General features: G+C 47.1%; 1 protein-coding gene across 1 annotated transcript in view; it reads left to right on the plus strand.

Moving 5' to 3' along the window:
• The window catches only part of LOC147424409 (proteasome activator subunit 4-like), a 239,300-nt gene that overhangs the window by 170,348 nt on the left and 41,330 nt on the right, over nt 1-27,622 (plus strand). The window contains exons 22-23 of the mRNA XM_086499516.1: nt 10,774-10,942; nt 11,061-11,104. Of these exons, the coding sequence (XP_086355642.1) occupies nt 10,774-10,942; nt 11,061-11,104 (213 nt within the window). The remainder of the gene's footprint in view (nt 1-10,773; nt 10,943-11,060; nt 11,105-27,622) is intronic.

Genomic DNA, 27,622 nt, shown 5'->3' on the forward strand with positions numbered 1-27,622 from the left:
TATGAGACCAATCAGTTACAAAATAGTGAATCTAATACCATGTCTGGGTACAAAAGAACTAGAAAAGAACTAGAAGTGGAACAAAATACTACTACTACTACTACAAACTAAAACTACGTGGGTGTAGCAGCCGATACAATAGATACCCGGTAAACTGGATGTAACAGTGTGTGAAACAAAGATGGAAGAAATGGTGAGGATCCATCCTCATCTGCACTCTGGATGTCGAGAGAGTATGGCTCGAATCTTCTGTTGTAGTCTCCGTCGATGCTGTGTAGCTCCTCTCCTCAGTCGCGGTCGTCTGTATCTCTGTAGCTCCAATGCTCGGTCGATGAGAGTGCCAGTAGTGGTCGAATGAGTGTGGGACAAGCTCTGCAGTGGTGGCTGCTCCTCTGGCTGTCCCATATCTAGTGAAAAGAAATCTATAATGTGTCTCTGGGACTGCCTCTCTCTAGCTCTCCCTAGTAAAGTGTCTCTACACCTGTGTAACTCAAGTAGATATAGTCCAAGACATCTCTGATCCTCATAACTCATGACCCTAGATAGAGGACCAAAACCCTCTCTGAATAAGCAGTGGAAACGCCCCCGTATCTCATAGAACACTGTGCAATGACATATGTAGTGCAACTCTGTCTCTGGCTCTCTCTGGCATAATCGGCATATCCTGTTGTCTGCTGGTATCCCTCTGAATCTATCAGTCTCAATCTCGAGCTGATGTGAGGATGTGCGTATCTGACCAATGGCACAACGCAAACCATGAGACATATGTGTGTCCATGTAGCTGGGTCGAATCACAAACCCATCTCCTGTGAGGTGGAGAAGATGCTCTCTATAGAAAGCCATCTTCGTGCTCAACTCCTGAGGCGGCTCTATCCATGTCCTCCTGGTGTCGAGCTGGATCAGGTCCTGACGAATGAGTCTAGTGATCTCCACCCGTGTAAGAGACAGCGAGGGTGCCTGAAGAGAATACTGGAAAGGGGGCAACCTGTCCATGGTGAAGCCATGCGTCTGAAACCATGAAGTCATCTGTGCATACCAGCATGAAGTGTCCCCTTGTAGAGCTAACTGTCTGGAAGACTCAAGGGCCAGTCTAGCATATCTGTCTCTAGTAGTATCCCATAGGCTGTGCACAAAGGACACTGATCTGGTAAGCGCCTCAATCTCCATGGGGGGGGCAGCTAGCTCTGCTCGAATGATCGCGTGAGGTACGGAGGCCTTGGCTCTAATCAATCGGGAGATCATAGATACCAAGGGCCTCTCCATACGTCTCCAACCATCCTGGCCTACAGAAGGTCCCCATACGTGTACCCCATACATCATAGCTGAGGCTACTAAAGTATCAAAGAGCCATAACTTTGTCCGAGGTTCCTGGAACTGAACCTGCGAACACATCCTCTCCAAGCCTCCCAAGGCCGCATAAGCTCTGGTCAGTCTAGTCTCTGCTGCTCTCCCGAAAGAAAACCTCGGCCCAGTGAAGACTATCCCAAGGTAAGTGTATGCATCTGTATACTCCACAATCTCTTGACCATACATGAAGGTCGGTGCCGATCTCCTGATCCACTGCGGTGTGGTGTTAAACACCATGACCTTGGTTTTACCAAGGTTTATAGACAATCCACTATCCTCTGCAAAACTGTGTAATGCATCCAACTGTCGCTGCATACCCTCTGGTGAGTCAGAGATCAAGACAATATCATCAGCATATAACAACAATGGGATCCACGTCCCTGCCAGCTGGGCACCTCTATCACCCTCTCTGTCAATGTAATCAGACACCTCATCAACATACATACCAAATAGAGTAGGAGACAATGGGCAACCCTGTTTCACCCCGATAGTGGAGTGAACTAAGTCAGATATCCCCTCTGGGGTACGTACATGTCCCATCACTGATCTGTATAAAGCCATAATCCCCCAAATCAACACTGTGGGCACCCCCATCTCCTGCAGTCTGCGCATCAGTCGAGCTCTCGGTACCATGTCAAATGCTTTGCGGAAATCCACAAAGCTACAATAAATCCGTCTCCCATGTGACCTGCCCTCCTCAATGATAGCTTTGAGTGTCAGAATATGGTCAAGAGTGGAGAAACCCCTCCTGAAACCTGCCTGTCCCTTTGCCCGTACACCCTCACCCTCTGCCCAGTTACTCAACTGCTGCTCAATAATGGATGCATACAATCGTGCGAGTGTGTGTCCAACCATAATAGTGCGGTAATTTCCAGGCTCTGTAGGATCACCTGCCTTGAATATAGGCACAATAGTAGACAACCTCCAAGTCTCATGTAATCCCTCACACATGGCACGATTGAACAACACTGCAAGAACCTCCATCAGCATATCCCTAGCATGTATAAAGTGCTCCGCTACTAGCCCGTCATGATCGTAAGCCCTCCTGGTCCTCATCCTGTCAATGGCTCTCTTTACCATCTCAGTGGTAAAGAAGGTGCTCGTAGGTGGACATGGCTCTGTAGGATCTGGAAGCGGATCCTGCCCAGGAACCGTATATAACGATGTCGCAGAGAGAGAGAAGTGAAATGAAATGATATATTAACGTCTACAAGAGGCCAAAATGACCTATGAGACCAACTGATTACAATGATGAGTCTAGTACCAAGTCTGGGTACAAACAAGAAAACTACAAACAAAGAACTGATAGGAGTGCTACCGACTCCTATGGGTGGCTGGTAGGCTGAGCAATGGTATCATGCCATAAAGGTACAAAGTGGGGATAAGTGTCACCATGATACAATATAGCAATAGCATGAAGCCTATCCCGATCGACATTCTGGGTGGCGTGCTAGAATCCTGTGGATCCTCTGCCGCAATCTCCGCCGGTGCTGCGTGGCTCCCCTTCTCAGTCGCGGTCGTCTCGATCTCCCTAACTCTATAGCTCGATCAATGAGAGTACCGCTGATGTGTGTATGGGTGGGAACCGAGCTCTCTGGTGGTGGTGTCCCCTCTGACTCTGTGGTACTCAGACTGAAGAAATCTGAGATGCGTCTCTGGGACTGTCTCTGCTTTGCCCATTCAATAGAGCGTCTCTATGTCTCTGAATCTCAAGTAGGAATAATCCGAGACATCTTTGATCCTGATATCTCATGACTCTGTCTAACGAGTCAAAACCATCTCTGAATAGACAATGAAAGCGTCCCCGTATCTCATAGTAGACTGTGCAGCGACATATGTAGTGAAACTCTGTCTCTGGCTCTGCATGGCATAACTGACATATCCTACTGTCTGCTGGTATGCCTCTGAATCTACCTGTCTCAATCCCAAGCTGGTGTGAAGATGTGCGAATCTGGCCAATAGCACATCGTAACCTATGAGATAGATGTGTGTCCATGTAACTGGGCCGTGTGACAAATCCGTCTGTCGTGAGTTGAAGAAGATGTTCTCTATAGAAAACCCTCTTCGTACCCAACTCCCGTGATGGTTCTATCCATGTCCTCTTGCTATCAAGCTGGATAAGATCCTGCCGAATGAGTCTAGTAGTCTCCATCCGTGTAAGAGCCAAGGATGGTGCATCAAGAGAATACTGGAAAGGGGGCAGCCTGTCCATGCTGAAACCATGCCTCTGAAACCATGAGTTCATCTGTGCATACCAACATGATGTATCTCCCTGCAATGCCAGCTGTCTGGATGACTCGAGAGCAAGCCTGGCATACCTGTCCTTGGTGGTGTCCCATAAGCTGTGTACAAATGATACTGATCTGGTGAGTGCCTCAACCTCCATAGGTGGGGCAGCCAGCTCCGCTCGAATGATGTCATGTGGGACTGAGGCCTTGGCTCTAATCAGCCTAGAAATCATAGATATCAGGGGTCTCTCCATATTAGTCCATCCAGCACTGTCAATAGACGGTCCCCAAAGCTGAACCGCGTAGTGCATAACTGAAGCGACCAAAGTATCGAAAAGCCAGAGCTTTGTTCGAGGTTCCTGGAACTGAACTTGCGAGCAAATCCTCTCTAAACCACCTAGGGCTGCATAGGCACGAGTCAATCTAGTGTCTGCTGCTACTTTCAGTGTGAACCTCGGTCCACTAAAGACCACCCCAAGATATGTGTATGCATCAGTGTACTCCATACTGTCCTGTCCATATGTGAAAGTAGGTGCTGATCTCCTAACCCACTGTGGCGTGGTATTAAATACCATGACCTTGGTTTTACCAAGGTTGACAGACAATCCACTATCCTCTGCAAAACTATGCAATGCGTCCAAATGTCTCTGCATACCCACTGGCGATTCTGATATCAACACGATATCGTCAGCATACAATAAAAGAGGGATCCATGTCCCTGCAAGCTGAGCACCTCTACCACCTCCTCTGTCAATATAATCAGAGACCCCATCAACATACATACCAAATAAAGTAGAGGACAGTGGGCATCCCTGTTTCACTCCGATGGTGGAGTGAACTATGTCGGATATCCCCTCTAATGTGCATACATGACCCATCACTGAACTGTACAATGCCATGATCCCCCACATCAGCTCTGTGGGTACCCCCAATTCCATAAGCCGGTGCATCAATCTGGCCCTCGGCACTGTGTCAAAGGCTTTGCGAAAATCCACAAAGCTGCAGTATATCCGTCTACCATGTGCTGGACCCTCCTCAATGATAGCTCTGAGTGTAAAGACATGATCTAGTGTGGAGAAACCCCTTCTGAAACGAGCCTGCCCAGGTGCTCGTATGCCCATAATCTCTGCCCAACTGCTCAGCCTATGCTCGAGGATGGATGCATATAACCGTGCCAATGTGTGTCCTACCATGATAGTACGGTAATTCCCCGGCACTGTGGGGTCACCTGTCTTGAAGATAGGTACAATAGTAGATAATCTCCAAGACTCGGGGAGACCCTCACACATGACACGGTTGAATATCCGTGCAAGCATCTCTGCCAACAAATCCCCAGCATGTATAATGTGCTCTGCTACCAAACCCTCATGATCTTGTGCCCGTCTGGTCTTCATCCTGTCAATGGCCTCCTTTACCATCTCAGTGGTAAAGAAGGTGCTCGTAGCCGGACATGGTTGTGGTGGGTCTGGTAATGGTGGTTGTCCAGGTACAGTGTATAAAGATGTTGCATATTGCCCCCATATCTCTGTAGAAGTAATCACTGGTGGGGGAGACTTCTCATGGAATAAACGCCAAGCCTCTCCAGAATCTCTACTAAGGAAGAGCTGATATAAATCTTGCTCCATCTGGACCAAGAAAGCTCGCTTCTTCCGCCGCACTAGTCGTCGTGTAGCAATGCGAGACTGTCTATAGGTGATCACTCCCAATGTAAGGTCTCGCTGTATCTGAGCTCTCCTCTGTCGACACTCCTCATCATACCAGTTGTTCTGAGGCATGTGCCCAGAACGACGTCTCTGCCCAGGCTGAGTGTGTGGATATGCCTCTGTCAGCATAGATGTGATCTCCTCCACTGTGTATACTGGCTCTGATGTGCATAAAAGCCTACGTATCTCCTCTACATAGACTGAGTCAGTCTCTGGTGTAAAAGTATAGCGTGTATGTCCACCATCCCGTGAGGCCTGAGATGTATTGTACTCAAAGGAGACTGATAATGTTAAAAGTGCATGATCTACTGCTATCCCAACTGGCCTGGGCCCCACTGTGAAATCCTGAATGTGAGAGATAAAGCTCGGATGTGTCAGAACATAGTCTACAGTGCTGGACCCATGTCTATGTGGAAAACAAGTAAAACCTGTAGACAATGGGAAAGTCGTTAAGCCATTTAGTATGGCTAAACTGTGAGTAGTCGTCATCTCTCTCAGGTATCTCCCATACTCTCTATGCTCTCTGTCGTGTGAGCATCTCTCAAGTCCCAACTCCTCTGGCTCTAGCTCTCTAAGCATCTCCTCTGATGTGTCATAGAAGACTGTTTGTGAGCTGCCTGTACGGGCATTGAAATCCCCCAGGAGTATGATGTCTCCATCTCTGGAGAACTCCCAGATATCATCATCAAGTATAGAGTAAGGAGACTGTCCTGTGGGTGAAGCATATACTGAAGTGCTGGGAGGAAAATAGCATATGGCGATGTACAAGAAACGTCCAGTCTCTGCCCTCAGCCTCACCCACAAGTATCTGGCTTGATCATCTCTCCGAACTATGTGCAATAGTGGTTGGAGCTCCTCTCTGAAAAGAACTGCTACACCTCCTGATCCTCTAGTCCCATGTGCAGTTCTGGTGCATGTCCTACAAGCTGTCTCCCATCTGTATCCTGATATGTGCGGCATCAACTGTCCTGGAGCCTGATGAGTCTCTGAGTAGAAAACAATGTCTCTGTCTCTGAAGCTATCCTCAAAGGCCCCCACATCAAGTCTATACGAACCATTACAGTTCCAAACTGCCATCCTGAGAGTGGTCCCATAGGTCTCGCACCGTCATGTAGAGCGGTGCTCTGTAATCACTACTCGTCCATTTCTGTAGAAAGCTAACTTCCCCTTCTCCCTTGCTGCTATAATCTCTGGCATGACCTCTCTCATATGTGCAAGCTGTGAGAGCGTAAGATCATCTCCTAAAAAGATGCCTGTTTTCTTGAGGGTTGGCCTCTTCTTTAAAAAGTCTTTCTTTTCTTCCATGGAGGGAAAGCGCAAAATGAGAGCCCGTCCTTTTGAACTCTCCCCATTACCTTCACTCTTCTCGCCCACTCTCCAAGCTTGTGTGTGCGAGGGCTTCTCCACCCCCATCATGGACATGAGGCTCTTCACCTCTTGGTCCACCTTATCTGAATCTTTTAGGCCGGTCACTCTCACGTGTAGAGCGCGTACCCTTCTTCGTTGTTCCTCTTCTAGTGTTTTGTTGATGATGTCGGGTGTAGTCGGAATTTCTTTGCCCTTTCCCTTCTTGACAACTTCAATCCATTTTTCAGCCTCGTCCATTTTCTTTTGTGTTTTGGAGAGAACCTCCACCCATGAGGTCTTCGTTCCTCCTTCCTCCTTTATTTCTTTGACTTGTGCTCGTATACTATTCACCTCGTCAATCATTGATGGCTGAATTTCCCCATCTTCAAGGTGTCTTCCCTCTTTGGTTTCGTCGAGTTCCTCCCGAAGGGTTGAGATGCTACTTTTTAAAGCTTGAATTTCATCCCGGAACTCCTTGCGTTCTAGTTCCCTCGCCTGTTCCTCCCTCTTTTTCCATTCGAGAATTAAATTCTTCTCTTTCTTCCACTCATCCATGTGGGCTTTGCATTCTTTCAAATCCTTTTCAATGGCTGTCATCCTCTTGCTTGTGACCATGTAGTGCGCCGCCATTTGTCTTGCCTTATTTGTTTCACTTTCTGAGAGAGAGGAGAGAGCAACCTATACGCACCGCATTATGCATACATATGTTTCCCCATTCAGCCTACATGGCATATGTTTGCTTTCTGTATGTGTCAATTTGCAATTTCTGTGAACTCTGCAGTTTCCAAATTCCTTGCAAATAAATCCCTGCAGGTAAGATACTCGCTGAAAGCTATACTGGGCTCAATACGCGCTGAATGAATGCTGATGCTGCTGGCAGATGCTACTGAACTGGTGTTGAAACTACTGGATGGCTGAGTACTGAATGGGTACTACAGGATGCTGACTCCAGGAGATGGCGATGAGGAAAGGGAGACCTCTGCGATGTCTGGTCTGTTGACACGCCGAAGCCCCTGCTGAAAACTCTAACTCTGGAGCAGCAAACGCTGGTACAAGTTGAGCCTAATGCAGGCTGCCAGGTGCTGGGCGTAGGATAATGCAGGTGTTTGCTGGCTGACCCACGTAGATGGCTGCGTGATGGGGAGCGAGGAGGGGCTCCGAGAGAGAGAGAGAGAGAGAGAGAGAGAGAGAGAGAGAGAGAGAGAGAGAGAGAGAGAGAGAGAGAGAGAGAGAGAGAGAAGGAAGATTTTTTGACGTCTATAAAAGGTGGAAGTCGGCCTATGAGACAAATCAAAGTACATGAGGTGGGTGTCCTCTGTGTATCCGTAAAGAATAAAAGGTACAAAATTAAAAGTGACTATCCTGTATGATGACTGGGGGAGGAAAGTGATACAAGGGTGGGGATGGAGCTCCCAAACTGGGGGAAAAATGTAATCCTATATGGTGGGGTAGATGTACAATCAGAAGATGAAATGCTATCCTATCTCTAGCTCCATCTAGTACTATAATCTGGGTGTAGTACAGGATGCATGGGCGGGTAGGGTGTGAGCAGTCCTCGTAAGATGGTTGCTGGATCTACAAAAGCCCAGAGGCATCTCTCCTCCAAAGATCTATAGTAGTGCTCCTGGATCTCCTGGATCTCGCTCTGGTGTAGGCGAGGCGCCTTGCGTCCATGGGTACGTCTGAATCTGCGAGCTCGGACCTCCTCAGCCTGCTGTAGAGTCACTCCTCTATGGATGGTCGAAGGTGGTGGAGCTGCTATGGTCCTCTGAAAAAAGTATGTGAGCTGTGTCTGGTGTTCATCTCTCCCAGCTGATGCTACTTGGAGGAGAGAGTCCGTATGCTGCTGTATCTCGAGGAGAAAGCGGCCAAACTCGTGCTAGTCTCTGGACTCAAAAATCTGCTGTAGAGTGGGCTGATCTGCAAACAAGGTCGGGTATCTGCCTCTGATCTCCTCATGTGCTCTACATCTGCAAACATAGTGCTTCTCGCTCTCAATCTCTGTTGTGCAAAGTCTGCATACCCTCTCTGCTCTGGGGACATGTGTAGCTCGCCCTGTCTCGATCTCTAGCTGGTGTGACGACACTCTGAGCTGTCCGATGGCGACCCGTGCTCTATGTGGCATTGTAGATATCCATGTATCTTGGTCTCTGGATGAACCCATCTGCTAGGATAGTCAGGAAGTGATCTCTGTAGTACTGCCTCTTCGTGGGGAGAGGCTCTTTGGGTGTGATCCATGTCTCCCTAATGTAGAGCTGCCAGAGGTCCTGTCTGAGAACACGATTCCTCTCAGTGTGAGAGGCGTATATGAGCAGAGTCAGGATCATACTGAAAAGGAGGCAGGTGTGTGACGTCCAAACCATGGAATGTAAACCACTCTGTGACCTGTGAGTAGCATGCTCTCCTGTCACCCTCCTGATGCAGCTATATCGATGCCTCAAAAGCTCTACGAGTGAGTTTGTCTGGTGGGAGCTCTCGCATGCGCTGAATGAAACGGATCGTCTGAAAAAGGGCCTCTACTAGCATGGGTGGTGCGGCTAGCTGTGCTAACACTCTATCTGTGTCCATAGAGGTGCTGAGAGTCCTGGTGCCCATATTACCGCGGCATACATCATGGCAGGTGTGACTAGAGTGTCAAAGAGCCACCCTTTGGTGCGGGGCTCTTGGAAGTGGGCCTGATGGCATCTGTGCTCTAGGGTGGCTAGTGCTACATATCCCCGTGTAATCCGGTCTCGGGCTGCCTGAGCCATGGAAAATCTGCCAGTGGTGCCAATAAAGGTCACCCCCAAGTAAATTGACTCCTCCACAAGAACATCCGATGTTGGATCTAAGCCATGGCGCCACTTTCGGAAATGAGTTGTGACCGCTCAAATGGCCAACGGGCTCATCGAGATGACCTTGGCATCCATCTAATGGTATCCTCGTCCAAGAAGCTAGATGTGAGTTCTTCCGCACCTCTGCTAAAAGTCGGGCTTGGAGGAGGTCTCTATTGGGGAGGGGTCGAGAATCTTGCAGATGACAAAGGTGGCCTGAAGGCGAGCCACCTCTGCCTCTAAGCTCGCTTGCTCTGTTGGCGATAGAGCAAGTCGGATGGTGGGTTCTGTGGGGTTGGGCTAGAGGGCTTCTGTCGAGTCCCTTTGTGGCGGAGCAGAATCCTCCATCTATGTCTGCTGCTCTGATGGCGAGCGAAGGTGAGTTGAGGGCGAGGTGGAGCAACAAGGTCGAGTCAATGCCACTAAGGGGGCAGCCTAGAGAGCGTTGGGGGGTGGGGGTCGGGGAGTGGATAGATGGGGCGGGCAAGGCTGGATAAGGGCAGCGCAAGGGGCAGCGATGGCAAGCATGCGAGCAGCAGCAGCGAGTGACCCATACGGTTGTTATTCATGAATTTCAATAAAAGTGCTACAAGAAAGTCTCAACTTTGTAGTTAAGGAGGTAGTAACTGTTATTTTATGTATCCCATCGTTGTTTTCCCAAAAAGAACTAGTTTGCTATTGTCAATGTATTCAAAGCAAGCATTCACTACGAGGTCGAAGCTTTGCAAATTCCATTCGATAGAAATATAACTTTTTGCTTCATATCATGTCCTAGACGCTGAACCTTGGGACGATTAGTAAATTATCTGATGTCAATGTTCCTTTCATGTTCTGCCTTGAAGATTCCCTTGGGTTTACTGTATGGTAAGTATTTGTTGCATCTTTCTATAGGATATTGGAAGTATGCCTGGATTTTTTTGGCTTTTCTGCTGCTTTCAAGTAAAGCGTGGACCGAAAATAGCATTTTGTACATTTAACTCATAGCTCCCAAATTAACCCTGAGTACGTGCATACTCTCAAGGCCAGGCAAGCCAGCACAAAGCAAGTGTTTTCAGTTCAACTAGGTTTAGCAAGGTGATCTTTGCTAGAAACGGGACAAGTGATACAATCCCTCTTATGGTGAAGGCAAACTGGTAGAGAATGCCAATTAAGTTTTCCTTACTCCAGAAATGATGTTGATACCTGATCTCGTAAACAGTCTTTTTACATGTTCACCATTGGTTGGCTTTGTCATTACTCTGTAATCATGCATAGGAAGTGAATGTATATGATGAGTTCTTGGCTTGCCAATGTCTTGCTTTGAATCGTACATTTGTCTAAACGAGAGCTATACAGGATGGCAGCATCATCGCTAAAAAAAATCTTCAAGCGGTTTCCGAGTGCCATGATTAAGCAGCTGCCAGTGTTACTAAAGAGCTTAAAAGATCCTCTTGTGCCAGAACATGCAGCACTCGGGTCATGTGCTGTGCTTGCATCAAGAACGATAGCACGGTATCTGACAGAGGTATGCAATTTTTACCACCGTCAAGCTTTCCAAATGCTATTCTGAATGCCACATTTTCTAAAGAAGGCAAGTTTTTAAAGTACGCAGCTACTAACAATTTGTTTTGCACTTGCTCCAGGATTTTGGTTCCTTTTCAAGTTTTTTTCTGGCTATCCTGAGCAGGTGTGTGGTTAAAAGTGTGCTCGTGTAATTGCATGTGTGGGAGAGGCATGTGCTGTTGCACGCATGTTCTCTTCTCTTCACTTGCGTTGTTTTTCAACTTTCATTGTTCTTTAGCATTAGTGAGTTGCTTTAAAGTTCTTATTAAACGTTATTTTTAAAATCAACATTGTTTGCCTGTTTCCTATGTTATATTAAATGTCTTCAAAAGGCCAAAATGACCTATGAGACCAAACCGCTACAATCCTGATGAATTTGATACTATGTGAGGGTACAAAATAAAATGAAATGAAATAAAATAAAGACTAAATGGCTACTGTCATGAATCTAAGCAGCTCAGAGCTGTGTAGCACTATAAAGTGTGTGATTGTGAAATAGTGGGTAGTACAATCTCAATGTATGAACACCAATGTCCAAGGATGTATGGCATTATGCATTGTCCGAGGATGTACTGCATCAGTTGCTGTAGAATATCGTCGGTAAGTACTCCTACTGGGCATCTTGCATGTTGATCTAAAGTGATCTGTATCCTGTGTCGTAGTCTCTGTCGACGCTATGAGGTACCCCACAGTCGGGGGCGTTTGGATTTTCTTGTAATCACTTCCAGCGAGGGATCAAACAGAAACATAGAGATAACCGCAAGCTACACACTTGGCTACACTTTTAGTACTTCAAAACAACTTGAAGAACTGAGAGAAGATGACATGGTGTGGCAATGTTCTGAGCCAAGACTCGTTGTCCCCAAAGACTGGCACCCCTTTTGGTGTTTCTTTATTATTGCTTCGAGTAGACACAGCTCCCGATGAGTCCATCTCGTCAAGCTCTGCGTCCAGAGGCCCAAGGGGTTAGAAGGGTTGCCAAAAGCAGAGCCCCAAAAGCCTAAGTTCTAAAAGCATTAGTCCCAAAAAGCCGGCGTAAAATTCTGCCCACGTCAGCCAACGGAATTTGCGACGCAAAAAGCGAAAAATCCGTACACTGTATCCACGTGTCAAGCTGGGCGCAAGTTGTGGAAAATCTGGACAACTGTCAGCGCAGATCGCGGGATCCATAAACAGTGCTATAGTGTCCTGTCTCTCTGCTGGTCTCTGCAATAGGCTCTTTGTGTGTCTATGTAGCTCGAGTAAAAATAATCTAAGATATCTCTAATCTTGATATCTAATGACCCCTGGATAGTGGTCCAAAACCCTCTCTGAAGAGATACTGAAATTGCCCCCGTATCTCGTAGTACGCCGGACAGTGATATATGTAATGCAGCTCTCTCTCAAGCACCAAATGGCATAGCTGGCATATCCTAGCCTCTGTAGGTATCCCCCTAAATCTGCCAGTTTCTACCTCAAGCTGATGTGAAGAGGTGCTTAACTGACCAATAGTGCACCGTATCCACCAAGATAACTGTGTATCCATGTAACTAGGTCTGGTCACAAACCCGTCCTCCATCAATTGGAGAAGATGCTCTCTTTAGAAAGCCATCTTTGTGCCCAACTCAAGGTTGGTTGAATCCAAGTCCTCCTAGTGTCAAGCTAAGACAGGTCCTGACGAATGAGCCTAGTGATCTCTGTGCGTGTAATAGATAGAGAGGGTGCATCCAAAGAGTACTTGAAAGGAGGCAATCTATCCATACCGAAACCATGATATGATCCGTCCATACCAGCAAGTAGTATCTCCCTGCAGTGCTAGCTGTCGGGAAGACTCAAGAGCTAAGCGACCATATCTCTGTCTTTGGAGGACTGTGCATAAGAGAGACTGATCTGGTCTGCCTCAACCACGAGTGGAGATGCAGCCAGCTTTTCTCTGATAATCTAATGTGGTACTGAAGCCTTAGCTCTAATCATCGGAGAGCTCATGGAAACCAAAGGCCTCTCCATACAGAGCCAGTCATTGAAAAAGCATTCGCACGCTTGTGGGGCGAAAGGCCAAAGGAGGACCCTTCTTTTTGCCTACAGGTTCTTATGGTCCAAAGGACTCTCCACTCATCAGTGCTAAGAGATCTGCTGTGGTGGTCCTTTGAAGGTCGCCATATCGGGACGCCATAAAGCATAACTGATGGCACTAAAGTATCAAAGAGCCATAGCTTTGTTCGTGGTTTTGGAATTGAACCTGCGAACACATCCTCTCTAATCTGCCTAGGGCAGCATAAGCTCTGGTCATCTAGTCTCACTGCTCTCCTCAATGAAAACATTGGCCCATTGAAGACTATCCCAAGGTAAATGTATGTACCTGTATCCACTGACCCCTGGCCATAAGAAAATGTGGCTGATCTCCTAACCCACTATGGTGTTGTGTTAAATACCATAACCTTGGTTCTGCCAAGGTTGACAGACAATCCCCTATTGTGGGCAAACACATGTAAAGCATCTAATTGACGTTGCAACCCCTGTGGAGAATCAGAAATCAGCACAATATCATCAGCATATAACAACGGAATCCACATTCCAGCCAACACCTCCTCTGTCAATGTAATCAGAAACCTAATCCACATGCATGCCAAAGAGCGTAGATAGCGGCCATCCCTGCTTCACCCCAATAGTTGAGTGAACTACATTAGATAGCCTCTTCGGGGTGCGAACGTGTCCTCATTCACCCGTAGAGTGCCATAATCCACCAAATCAGCTCTGTGGGTACCCCCATCTTCTATAATTTGCACATCAACTTGTCTCTAGGCCCCGTGTCAAATGTTTTGCGAAAATTCACAAAGATACAATAAATCCTTCTCCCATGTGATCTACTCAATAATAGCTCTAAGCGTCAGAATGTGATCAAGAGTAGAAAACCCCCGTCGAAATTTGCATTTCTCCTAGCTCGCATGCCAGCTCTCTTTGACCATCTCTGCTCAAGAATGGATGCATATAACCATACCAATCTGTGCACAATCATAATAGTACGATAATTCCGAGGCTCCATAGGGTCCCTTGCCTTGAAGATCGGCACTATAGCAGACAAGTTCCAAGTGTCAGGTAGACCCTCACACATTGCACAGTTAAACATCATTGCTAGAAGCTCTGCAAGCATATCCTTGACATGTATAAAATGCTTTGCTACTAAGACCTTGTAACAAACTTGGGCACCCCAAGTCTAGAATCTGTGGCGACGTGAGAGAGATTCACTTAAAATACTTCACAACTTTAAAATCATAGTCCAATTTAATTGACACGGCCCGGCGTAGTTCCATGCCCGGTGAGATTGACCCCAAAGACTGGCGCCCCTTTCGGTATTTCTTTTATATTAATTTTTTAGCAAAGTACAACTCCCGCAAGGTCCTCCGCTCTCAGACTCTGCATCCAGATGCTCTCAGAAGTGAGGCCCTTAGGGCTCTTTTATTCTTACAAGGGATGCCAAAAGCAGAGCCCCAAAATCAGCTAAACTCAAAAGCAAAAGTTCCATAAGCTTTTGGCTCAAAAGCATTCAACTCCTAAAAGCATGTAGCCTAAAAACTGCCCCAAAAAGCAACCAGCACAAAATACGGAATTCCGTACAGTTGTCAACGCAAAAAGCGGGCTTGTTCATACAGAATTGCCACGTCAGCATGTCATCGGAAATTTCGGGGATCCGTACTACTGCCATGTCAACGTCCGTATAGTCAGCACGCGTGTGGGTGTACGGGTAGAATTGCCACGTCATCAATTTGTGATAGGCCTCATGATTTTAAGCTCTCCCAGTCCTCCTCTTGTTAGTGGCTTTCCTTACCAATCTCTGCAGCAAAGAAAGAGAAAGTATGTGAGCATCTCTAGGGGTGTGGGAGCGGTGGGTGTTCACAAACTGTGTACAAAGTTGTCGCTACTGATCCCACACCTCTGTAGAAGTGATGCTTGTAGAAGGTGAGTGCCCATGGAAGAGTCTCCATGCCTCCCTTGAGTCTTGGCTTAAGAATAGCTGGTAAAGATCTTGCTCTAACTGAGCCAAGTAAACCCGCTTCTTCTGTCGCACTAAGCGTCGGAAGGCAATCCAAACTATTGATAGGTGATGACTCCCAAGAGTACCTCTCTCATGAGACGTGCTCTCATGTCTCTGCACCCCTTGTACCAGCTGTTCTTGGGCATACTCTGAGAATGCCATCTCTGCTTAAGCTGAGTGTGCGTGTATGCCTCTCATGTTGCATCATGCAAAGTCTTTGTCAATATGGGAGTGAGCTCATCTAGAGGGCGGCCGGATTCCTCAATGCATAAGTGCCTATAAATCTCATGAGTGTTAATAAAATCAAACTCTGAGGTAAAAATATATCGAGTAGGTGGTGCACCTTGTGGTCGTTGGGTAGTAGTGAGCTAAAAGGAAATGGTCCATTTCAAGAGAGCATGATCCACTGCTATGTAAATGGGTTGACTCCAACTGTGAAATCTTGTATATATGGGATAAAGCTCGAGTGACCCATGACATAGTCCACTATGTTAGCTCTGTGTCTATGTGGGAAGAAAGTAAACTCAGCTGTTGAACTTGTTGTAGGCAGTTAAGTATGGCCAATCCATGTGAGGCCCCCATCTCCATCAAATATCTAACGTATTTAGTGTACTCCTCATCATGCGAGCGTCTGTCAAGCTCCATATCATCGGTATCTAGCTCTCTCAGTATCTCATCTAAGGTATCATAAAAAATCAACTGATGATTTTTCATGCGGGCATTAAAGTTCCCCAAGAGAATGATGTCGCTATCCGTGGAAAACTCCCATATGTCCTTGTCTAATACAGAGAAGGGGATTGTTTACTAAGTGTGCTATACATTGATGTGTTGGGGCAAAGTAACATATAGTAATGTACGAGAATCTACCTGTCTCAGCCCTCAATCTCACCCACGTGTATCTGGCGTGATCATCTCTTCGAACAATGTGCACAAGCGGTTGTAACTACTCTCTGAATAGAACTCCTACTCCTCCTAATCTCATTCCCTGTGCTCTGATCTCGTATGTGCTCGACAAGTTGTCTCCCACTTATATCCAGTCACATGTGCCATAAGCTGTCCTGGTGCCTAATGTGTCGCTGAGTACTCCCTCTAAAGCTGTCCCCAAATGCCTCTACATCAAGGCGAACTGATCCATTACAATTCGAGGCTACCATCTTGAGTGGTCCCATAGGTCTCGCACCATCATGCGGAGCGTCACCTCGATATCATCACCCTTCCATCTCCGTAAAAAGAAATCTTATGGTTAGTCCCTGGCCGGATCCATCCTCCAAACATGACATGACGCAAGCCAAACTCACACCTAAACACACGTAGTGAACGGACATCAGGTTCACCTTCCAGCCATAGAGTCAGTATGGGCTCACCCTCAACCCTGGGAGCTTGCAACCAAGCGGGCTAGGCTTGACCACATTTGTTGGTGTCCCATACCACCGAGCCCACACCAATACGGGTGTGCGGGTAGAGCTACCAAGCGCCTAGAGTCCAAGTGTGGTGATCACACAAGATGCCTCACAAATGAGACTCAAGTCCTATTTATAGGACTTTATAACCAAAGGGCCAGATTCACATTGGCCGGACAGATTGTAGGCACCCATCCTGATGTTTGGGGACGTAATACTTTCCCGTTATTTACCATTCCTTAATGATCTAATTGACTCCCAAGTGGCTTGGGATTGAGAACAATGCTTCCACTTGATCAAAAACTCTAGGTAAGAAAGCTTGCGAGACTTGCGGACCCTTGGATCGAGAACCGGTTCAAATTCCAGTGGAATGTAACGAGCGGTGTCTTCCAAGTTCAGGATTTTCTCAGGAGGAATTACTAAGTCATCCTACCCTAGCCGTTCCTTTAGACGGCTTACGTGGAACACGGGATGTATGGCAATGCCTTCATGTCCAACTTATAAGAAACCCCACTAATCTTTTTTGTGATCTAAAACGGACCACAATAACAAGAACATAAGTTTGAGCATGGATTAGCTTGAAGCGTGGGATCGTCGATGCTGATTAGTGTAATAAGTGGCCCTCTTTATGCACTCTTTTGCGATCTGGAGCATTTCTTGCATATCATGTAAGAAATCGGCTACTGATCGCATCGTGGTCCCCTTGAATCTGGTAGCGATGGGCGGTTTTGGTCCATAACCGTACATAAGCATAAACAGGCTGTAGCAAGTAGTCGAGTGCTTTGTACTGTTATTAGCAAACTCAATCTGCGGGAGATAGCAATCCCAATCAGATTGACGACGGGAGACGTATGCTCATAGCATGTCCTCCATATTTTGATTTGTTCGGCCGGTTTGTCCATCAGTTTGAGAATGATTTGAAGTCGAAATACACAGTCCGGTCTCCAGTTTCAGAAAGACCGTTTGCCAAAAATTGCCTGTAAATTTAGAATCACTATCAATGACAATTTTGTCGGGCAAACCATATAGTTTGTATAAATGTTCCACAAAGAGGTAGGCTAAATCGTGGCTCTTTACAGTAGGGATACATTGCGCCATCTTCGTGAGTCAATCGATGACAACCCAAATCTCATCATTCGCACAGTCAATTTAGGGTAATCCAACTACAAAATCCATAGAAATGCTTGTCCGTTTTCTATTGAGAATCTACAGAGGATGTAATAACCCAAAGCGTTTTTGTTGTTCAGCTTTATTGAGATGACATTGTGCGTATTTCCTCACATACTTTTCAAGAAAAGCTTTCATGTGCGGCCAATAGAAATACCAACCAACCAAGGCCAAAGTACTGTGTATGCCAGGGGGTCTTGCACTTGGTGCATCATGACACTCGAACAAATTTGGCTTGCTGATATCCTCATCCACGGGCACACACACTTTGCCTTGCTTGAAAAGTAGTCCATTACGAATGGAATACTTCTCGACTACCTTTCTCTCCGTAGGCAGCTCAAGGCCATCCGGGCCACCATAGCTTTTCAGGCTACGTATTCCCTCTTGGACTCTTTGCCAGATTGCACCAAAGTGTGGATCGTTTTGGCAACACCCTTTGATAGAAAGATAGAAGTCAGTCGAAATTCCAGCAAATGAAAGAGTATTTACCTCATAGATCCTACTAAGGGCATCGATTGCCGTAATGGTAGCACCCTTATGGTAGCGTATCTCAAAATCGAACTCTTGTATGAGTTCGGCCCGCCTTGCCTTTAGACCACGGAGGTTGGGCTGATCATAGAGATATTTCAAAGAATGATCCGTCCATACCACGAAGCAGGCACCAAAGAGGTAATATTGCCAAACCTTAAAGGCATGAATGACCACCAACAATTCCTTCTCCTTTGTGGAATAACGTGTTTGCACGTGTGTGAGCTGGCGTCTCTCAAATGCTACAGGTCACCCATCCTAGTATAGGACATCGCGGATTGCATAATCTTTGGCATCTGTTTCCACCACAAAGGGTTTGTTCAAATGTAATAGGCTTGGACACTCCAAGCGAGAAATGAATAGCAACACACGAACAAAAACTTCAAAATCATCGAACTTTAATATATATATATATACATAGAGAGAGAGAGAGAGAGAGAGAGAGAGAGAGAGAGAGAGAGAGAGACGGCCCGACGTAGTTTCGTGCCCAAAGGTATTGGCCCCAAAGTTTGGTGCCCCTTCCCGTATTTCTTTATCATTAATCATTTCAAAGGACAACTCTTGAGGGACCTCTGCTCTCGGACTCTGCATCCAAATGCTTTGCAAAGTGAGGCTTGAAGGGCTCTTATAAACAATACAAGGGATGCCCAAAAGTAGAGCCCCAAAAGCATTCAATTCAAAAGCACTAAACCCAAAAGCATCTGCTCTCAAAAACTGCCAGCGCGAATCACAGAAATCCGTACAGCTAGCGCAAGACGTGGAATATAGCTTGCCACGTCAGCATGTCAGCGCGATTTACGGAACCTCTTTCAGAGTGCAAGCTTTTGGTCTTTAGGGTTTTAGGCTTCAAGTTTTTTAATTCTTTGTGTCCCTTGGGTCCCATCGGACAGGGACCCCATAAGTTGGAATATGTATTGACATTTTTTCTTGAATCTATCTGGGTGGTCATGCCACGTCGTCATTTTGTGGCATAGCCCCCTCTTGAAAGAATTGTAATCGTCCTCAATTACGCATATAAAATCAATCATAAGCGAGAAACTATTTCAATAGGCATTGACTCAAGTACCGACGCACTAGACGACACAAATCTACCTCCACACATTCGAATCAAATCACATAAAGTCCATCGAGATCTCGGATCATGATATCTTAGCAACGTGTTTAGCAATCGCATCTAGAAGCACAGCGGTTCTCACTGATGTCGGATTGACTAATTCTTATTGCTATCATGTCCATCTCATATGGAATCTCAAGACCGAAATGTTGTAGTCATTTCGTCTTTCAAACATGCACTCAGACACGACTCACATGAGAGAACACATGTAAATCAGAATCATTTCGAGAATTCCCATGTCGACATACTTCTTTCATAAAGTTATATAGGAGATACTGTCAGCCATCAGTATCCCTGAAATCCAAAGTAAATTTAGTGACTTTATAATATCTAGGTAACCTATGACAAAGGAGCGGAGGACTCCCCCCTTGTGCAGTCCCGTCTGCACCAGATTCAATCCTGTTGATCCACGGGATCTCTTGGAATAGACGAAGCTAGACCGAAAGCCTCAAGGTAAAGTTCCAATATTTGAGGAGTATCTGCAAGGTCCTCCTCCAACCACTTCGCATCCAATGTTGGATAGTTCTTCACTAAGAACCGCCGTTCACTTTTCCCGAATCCTCTGATGAACTTGCATCTGTTTCCCTTAGTTCGTCGAAACCTTAGGACGTGCTACCATCAGATTCTCGAGAATCCTGTGATGAGTTGTCATGCGGCTCCCCTAATTCCTTCTTCTTCACTCGCAGACTCTTGCCTTGTTGAAGTGGATACTATCTAAGTCAATGAGCCGGCATGCATTCCAAGTCGTTGCTTAGCAGGTTCCATAAGTCTTTGAATAGAGTCAAACGTCTGGTTTAGACAATAGTCTCAAATTTCTTTTAGCAAACCACAACAAAACCGCTCAATCTGGTCTCTCAAAGTAATCTTCCGAAATGAAGACATTGGCAAATAGGTATCCCAAAACTTGTGGTAGTAACCATCCAATGTATCTTTCTTAGTCATTCTCAAGTGATGCCAAGCCATGATGACATTTCTTTCCTATTCATATGATATCCAAGTTGATGTGAAAATTTTCTTGAATTTTAACCACGTCGCAGGTGCTTCTATGCGTAACAACAGAGTAGACCCCCATGTCTGTGCAGTTCCTTTCGAGTAAGATACCACCCTTGCACCCTTAAGTGTTTTGTGAATTGATCTCCAGAGAAGGCGACGTCAAACTGTTGTACAATTTCAAGGGCTTCATGGGTGTCCTGGTAGCCTAAAAACGTCTCGAATCTTGCGGCGTGACCCCCTTCCTTGAACTCCTTGGTCTTAATGCTCATTTGGTCATTGATAAAAGGACGACCTCTCCTTCTCTGAAGTGCAGGTGACCTTCTATGCCTGCTAGACTTTCTCTAAAATATAGTTCTCTTGCTTTTTCTCCGCTTCAAAAATCTTCTTTGGTGCTTAGAAATGATGTCTGCTCTTTTGTAGGACCGGTATGCTTTCAAAAAAGCACACGCCTGATGCCTCGATACCACTGTCACAAGACGGGCACCACGTGCCAATAGAAAATAACAGACTGAATAGACTTTTAGCACTTCATTAACAACTGAACTAAAAGAGAGAGAGACGACACGCGACACGGAGTGGCGGAACTCCACCCCAGAGAGTATTTGCCCCAAACCTTGGCGCCCCTTTCAGTATTTCTTTATATTGCATCAACACAGTACAAGCCGGTACTCGAGACTCTGCACCTTCGCCAGGAAGCATGCCAGAGAATGAGCCCTAACCTCATATTTAAAGGCCCTTGGCCTGAAAAGCAGTTACAATGAAAAGCCTTTGAAACTCAAAAGCTTCTAGTCCAAAAAGCAATGCCAAAAACTGTCAGCGTGAAATCCAGAATTCTGTACAGCTGCCACGTCATCAACCAGCGCAAAACGCGGAAATCCGTACAGCCTGCCGCGTCATCATGCCAATGCAATTTTCGTAAATCTGCCATATCATCAGTTTTTGCATTTGTGCGGGTTCTGCTTTATTTTAATCCTTTATGTCACTCGGGGCCCACGGACGGGGTTCCCATAAGTTGGTAGGACTTCTTCTGTTACTTGTTCTTCTTAGGGTTTAGGCCCCTCAGCCAGCATTTGCAAGTTGGCTCCATTCTTTAGGCTTTGCCACGTCAGCAGTTTGTGACACACATCCTCTCCATGCCTCCCAAGGCTGCAAAAGCTCTACTATGTCTAGTCTTCGCTGCTCTCTTAAAGAAAACCTCGACCCAGTGAAGACAACCCCAAGGTAAGTGGATCCATCTGTATACTCTTCAATCTCTTGACCATATTTTAAAGTCGGTGCTGATGTTTTGATCCACTATGGTGTGGTGTTAAACACCATAATCTTGGTTTTACCGAGGTTTACAAAAACTGCACTATCCTCTGCAAATCTGTGTAATACATCCAACTATCGCTGCATACCCTCTGGTGAGTCAGAAATCAACAGAATAACATCATCATATAATGCAATGGGTTCCACGTCCCTACTTGCTCGGCACCTCTATCACCCTCTTTGTCAATGTAATCAGACACCTCATCAACATACATACCAAATAGAGTAGGAGACAATGGGCAAGCGTGTTTCACCCCAATGGTGGAGTGAACTAAATCAGATATCCCCTCCGGAGTGCGTATATGTCCCATCACTGATCTGTATAGAGCCATAATGGGAACGGGGAACGGAGACCTGAAAACGGCCATTCCCTGTTACTATGCCTGCTGGTCCTCATCCTGTCAATGGCTCTCTTTACCGTCTCAGTGGTAAGGAAGGTGTTGGTAGGTGGGCATCGCTCTGTAGGATCTGGAAGGGGGTCCTGTCCAAGAACCGTATATAACGATGTCGCATATTGGCCCCACACATCAGTAGAAGTAATCACTGGGGGAGGGGAGTGCTCATGAAAGAGTCGACATGCCTCTCCTGAGTCTCTACTCAAGAACAACTGATATAAGTGTCTCTCCATCTGCGCCAATTAAGCTCGTTTCTTCCGTCGCACAAGGCGCCAAGAAGCAATCCCAGGTTTTCTGTAAGTGATGACTCCTAAAAGAAGATCCCTCTGAAGCTAGGCTCTCATTTCTCTGCACTCCTCATCATATTAACTATTCTGGGGCACGCTCCTAGAATGTCGCCTCAGACTGGGCTGAGTGTGTGGGTATGCCTCTGATGCTCCACCATACAGTGTCTCAGTCAGTAAAGTGGTGCGCTCCACCTAGGTGGTCTCGTACGGTCACGTACGTTTTGTCCACATATGAAGACGTGCGGTATTCATCGAACTTTAACATATTTTGTCGCACAATGACGTACGTTCAAAAAAAACAAGCGTGCAGTTCTTAAGCTTGAGAGATGTAGAGCGTGGGAGATGTAGACTTGGGGAAGGCTTGAGAGCTATGAGGGAGGGAATGGAGAGCTTGAGAGCAATGCCTCATGAGAGAGCTTGAGGAGAAGCTTGAGACCTACGAGTTTATGAAGAAGAGGAGAAAAGAGGGTATGCATCTACATAGTTAGGGCCTTGAGGCCCTTGAATCTTGAGCTAGAGGAAACGAGGGAGAGAGGAGGAGCATTATGCATAATGGAGGGAGGGAAGGAGAAAGGGAGAAAGAAAGAGAGTTCTATTAATGTCCTTGTTGAGGCCAAAGCTGGCCTATAGGACAAATCAGATACTATCTTTGATTACAATCCACTTTGGGTATCATCAAAAAAGAAAGGTGCATGTTCCAACTAACTTGAAGGCTCTAATGACTCATGAGAGTTAGATATTACAAATGATAGAATCATCAAGTGCATAATGTGACTAGATGTTTGCATGTGTCAAGTCTATGTCTTTGACAAGGGGGGTGTGGTCTTGAAATCTCTGATAATAGCTTTTCCTCCTCTGTAAACTGCCCATTTTCCTTGTTTGCTTGCTTCTCTAACGCATTGGACTGAGAGAGAGAGAGAGAGAGAGAGAGAGAGAGAGAGAGAGAGAGAGAGAGAGAGAGAGAGACAGACCATGTTCAATGTGAGGGAGGGGGATAAATTATAATGGGCAATGAGCATTGACTCTTGAGGGAATGTCTGTAGCGCGGATAATGTGTCGTGCTCTCTACAGTGGGTAGCCCTCAGTGCAATGTGCGTGACAATCTCACTCAAACAGATTGAATCTCCCTCAAACAGATTGAACAGGAAGGAAACAATAGACGTCGACAGAGCTCGCAAAGACACAACAGCAGACCAGAACATATGACTCGACTATCTCAAAGACTGATGCAGACTCTGGCGTGGCAGCACACTCAGCTCCAGCCCAGGACTCACAGGTACAATGGGGGTGTCGAGGCTCAGATGCGCAAGGATGGTGAAGTAGTGCTCTGTGTATAGACTCACTCCAGACAACTACGTCGCTGGACCAGAGGTGAAAACGATGATAACGATCACCAACCGCTACTACTCATGTACCACCATAAAGAGCCACCAGCGGCTCATAAATGTCAGCCATGTGGTGACCTGGCCACGAGGTCCACTAGACCACCGTCTGTACCCTGCCATGTGTCACTCCCTAGGCCAGAGGGTCCGTCCAGTATCCGTCCAGTGTGAACTAGCTTAGAACAACTGTACTAACTGTGTCCTATGAAAGTGACACTGTAGCCTGTTACAAGTTGCCCGCCACAAGACCGCTCACCGTCTCGGTGAGAGGAATACTGAAAAAACTGTGGAAGAAAACCACAAGGTGCTGCATCCGTACATTTCTTGAAGCAGGTGCTAGGCTAAACCATGATCTTACATGCCTCAAAAGTGGAGTAAAACACTGTCCTGCTTGCAACGCCTTAAGCCTTTGAATAGGCAAGAACCCAATATGATTGCATAGTCCAAGAATCCCAACTGGAACAAGATGAGGCTCCACCACAGCAAAGTGATATGCTCACTAGGTAGCTAGGTAGGGGTGAGGGAGGCGGAGGAGAGACTAGGTAGGGGCAAGGGGGAAAGGGGTGGTTGGGGGGCTAGATAGGGGCGAGGGCAAAGAGGGGGTGGGTAGGGGCAAGTAGGGGGAGGGGAAGGGAGAGGGTGGGTAGGGGCGAGAGGGGGTGGCAGGGGCGGGGGGGGAGGGGGAGGGTAGGGGTGAGAGGGAGTGAGGGGGTGGGTAGGGGCGAGGGGAAAGGAGAGGGTGGGTAGGGGAGAGGGGGGAGTGGGAGGGTAGGGGCGAGGGGAAGGTGAGGGGTGGGTAGGGGCGAGGGGGGAGGGGGAGGGTAGGGGCGAGAGGGATTGAGGGGGTGGGTAGGGGCGAGTGGAAGGTGAGTGGGTAGGGGCGAGTGGAAGGTGAGGGGTTGGGCAAGGGAGGGTAGGGGCGAGGGGGAGAGGGGAAAGGAACTACGGCGAGGGCGAGGGCGAGGGCGAGGGGGTGAGGTGGAGGGACTAGGGGCGAGGGGGAGGGACTAGGGCGAGTGGGTAGGTGAGGGGGATAGACAAGCGATCATCATGCTTGTCCCTGTGGAAAGCAACAATTTCATCTGCTGAACAACAGAATGCAGGAACCGGCACCAAGGGAGGATTCTGTAGGAGCCAGCACCAATGGAGGGCCTGCCGCCAGGAGCCTACAGCAGCAGGGGAGAACATTAGTGCCTGCTCTCTATTGTTTTGGTGACTCTCATGTAGATGATGGGAACAACAATGTTCGGCGCTCTTGATGATCTCTTTGCCACAACTGTGAACCCGAAGGATGTGGGCATTCTGATTGTGGGTAAGGTCGAGGAGGTAAGGGTAGATAGGTACAAGTAAGGAGCAGACCGCTATCATGAGCAAGACAGCTATCAAGATCTTGGAATTCATCTTGCAGAACGGGCTCTGAGAAAGGAGTTTGCTAGACACAGAGGAGAGCTTTCTTCTGGTCGAAGAAGAAAGAGACACCAAAGGGGTTGATGTTTGAGGGGGACTGAACTCCTGTACAGGAGATTTCTTCCTGCTTCTCTGCTTCTTCAAAGGCTTAGGTGGCTCATTAAGTTTCGTAACTATGGAAACATTTGAAAAGGGTGTACCTTCAGGCAAACAGTGAATAGAGACTCCATAACAAGGCATAGACTTGGTGGCATCCAACCATTCCAACAGATCCTCATCCGAACCGTCAGGTGGAGTAGGCTGTTCATGTTCAGGGTTGGTTTCCATTGACAAAGAAACTTGTTGCACCACTGGATCTATACCTACTTCTAAGAGAATCGATTGCATCGGGGAGCCAGAAGTATGTATCCACATTGCATCGTTTCCCAATCGTGGAGTGCTTTAGTGTGTCGCAGCCATGGTCTTCCAATAAGCAAGGGAAATCCGCCGTCAACCTGGGAAAGACGAACCACCACAAAATCCAAGTTAAAAGTAAAGTTTTGTACCTGGAGAGGCACATTGTCCACGATGCCCACTGGGTATACTGTTCATTGATCGTCCAATGTAACTGTGAAGGGAGCAGGGCGAGTAGGCTGTAGACCTAGAGCTAACATAGTGAACTCGGGCATCAGGTTGATGCCAGATCCACCATCGACTATCACTCCTGAGAAATGGCGACCCAAAACGAACACTGTCAGGCGAGGGCTTCTATAATCAGTGAGTGGAGTAGCAGGATTGGATATCATATATGACTCTGATGGTCGCATTGGGAGGTGCCCGCCACTAGGACTTGCTTTGGGGTAAAGTGATTGAATAACAGCAAGGGTGTCACTTCTAAAACTTGCATCTAGCCGCAGCATGTCATAGAGGGACACTTGTTGGAAAGTGTTCTTCAAGATTGTCTCTGCTGTAAGCTTCTCTTTTTCTACCTGTTGTTCCTCTGGTACCTTGATCTCGTGTAGATCGGAAACTGCTTCCAAGAAAGCTTCATCAATATCTGAGAGCAAAGATTTGGATTCTTTCATGGCACTAGGGGAGGGCTTGTTAACAGCTGCAGGCAGGGTATCCACTGGTGTGAGAATGTGTGGGGGAGTTGAACTTGATGGAATGCTAAGACCGAGAGCGGCTCTCTGGGCCCAGGTGAGGACGCCCGATGGCTCCTCTGACAACTGCGGCGGCTTATTTAGAGGGGTAACCACGTGGGTAGAAGGGGACGACTGAGAAACGGTGCTCACTGCTATCAAGTTGAGCTTGGGAAAGGCAAACTCATTCTGGATTTGACTTGGGTTCGAAGCCGTGGATGCACGAATTTTATGGCAATTCTTACTGTAGTGATCCTTCGTTTCGGGGCAATGACGGCAGGGAGGGGACCCTTCTAGCAGGGGCCATTTGCTTTGGTAATGCCCATATTCCCCGCATCTGTAGCACAAAATGGGCCAATTCAAAGGGCGAGTCGAAGTGCGAGGTGGTCCTTGCTCCTAGTGCATTGAGTTGGAGGTGGAGACATAGAAGCTTTGAGGAGATGAGGGAGCATGGGTATTATAAAAGCTCTGAGAGGGAAAAGTGCTCTGCATACCTTGCATAGGAGGGGCTATCAGCAAAGGTGGCATATGGTGTGGATGGCCACAGGGAGAAACCATGTTGGATGCAGGTGCTGGCCCTTCCTGAAGAGAAGGACCAAGACTTTGCTGTATTTGTTGCAACCCCTTGAGGTAGTAACAATCCTTGTCCTCATGTCAAGATTTTTCACAGAAGTGGTAGTAAACCTGAAGGGGGCATTCCTGTGGAGGGTGCCCTGGAGAGCAGCATGAGCTACACCAAACCGTAGCCTTAGTCTCTTGTTGACACTTGAGCTCTTCTAGCTCGCGCTTAATCTGTTCCAATGCCTCGTGATGTGGAGGCTGTTCTTGTCTAAGAGAGAAGGACCTCTCCTCTTGAAGAGCTCGTTGTAACTTTAGGGCTTCCAGTTCCCTGCGTAAAGAAGTTAAAGGATCAGAAGGACTTTCCAAAAACACAGAGGGGGTCTCTATGTGAGGGGGGTTGGTGAACAGCTTCCTAGCCCCCTCTATCCTCGTAGCAGCTGCAATGAACTCTTCGAGAGTGGCGTCGGGTCGGAGACTCTCTCGTAGTTTTTGCTGAGAACTTTTGGGAAGCGCCTTCTCTACCCACTTCTTAACCATAAATTCACATGGTTGCTGGGGAAGCTTGGCAACCAGAGACTTGGTTTTCGTCATAAGTTCTGCAAAAGTCTCCTCTGGCTGGAGCACCATGTTGGCCAACTCATCCAACACCTTCTCCTGGTAGTCACCTGGCCTGAAAGCTGCACAGAACTGTTGTCTTAAGGCTGCCCAAGTTGCAAAATGGTTCTCTGCAAACTGGTTGTACCATTTGTCTGCTAAGCCATCCAAGGTGGATGGAAAGAGTACCAAATAAGCATCTTCCTTTGAATGTAGGGAACTTGATGTTTACCTTAGCCAAAACGCTAGCCAATGGCTCCATGGCCCCTTGCTGAGCCTGTTGCTCAGTAGCCTGCTGTAGCAAAATAGGAGAGAGCTTCACTGGAGAAGGTGATCTAGAAGATGTGGAACCAGAGGGAGGAATGGGTGATGC

This window comes from Adiantum capillus-veneris, chromosome 25 (genome assembly GCF_014529385.1).
Source record: "Adiantum capillus-veneris isolate H3 chromosome 25, ASM1452938v2, whole genome shotgun sequence".
NCBI lineage: Eukaryota > Viridiplantae > Streptophyta > Polypodiopsida > Polypodiales > Pteridaceae > Adiantum > Adiantum capillus-veneris.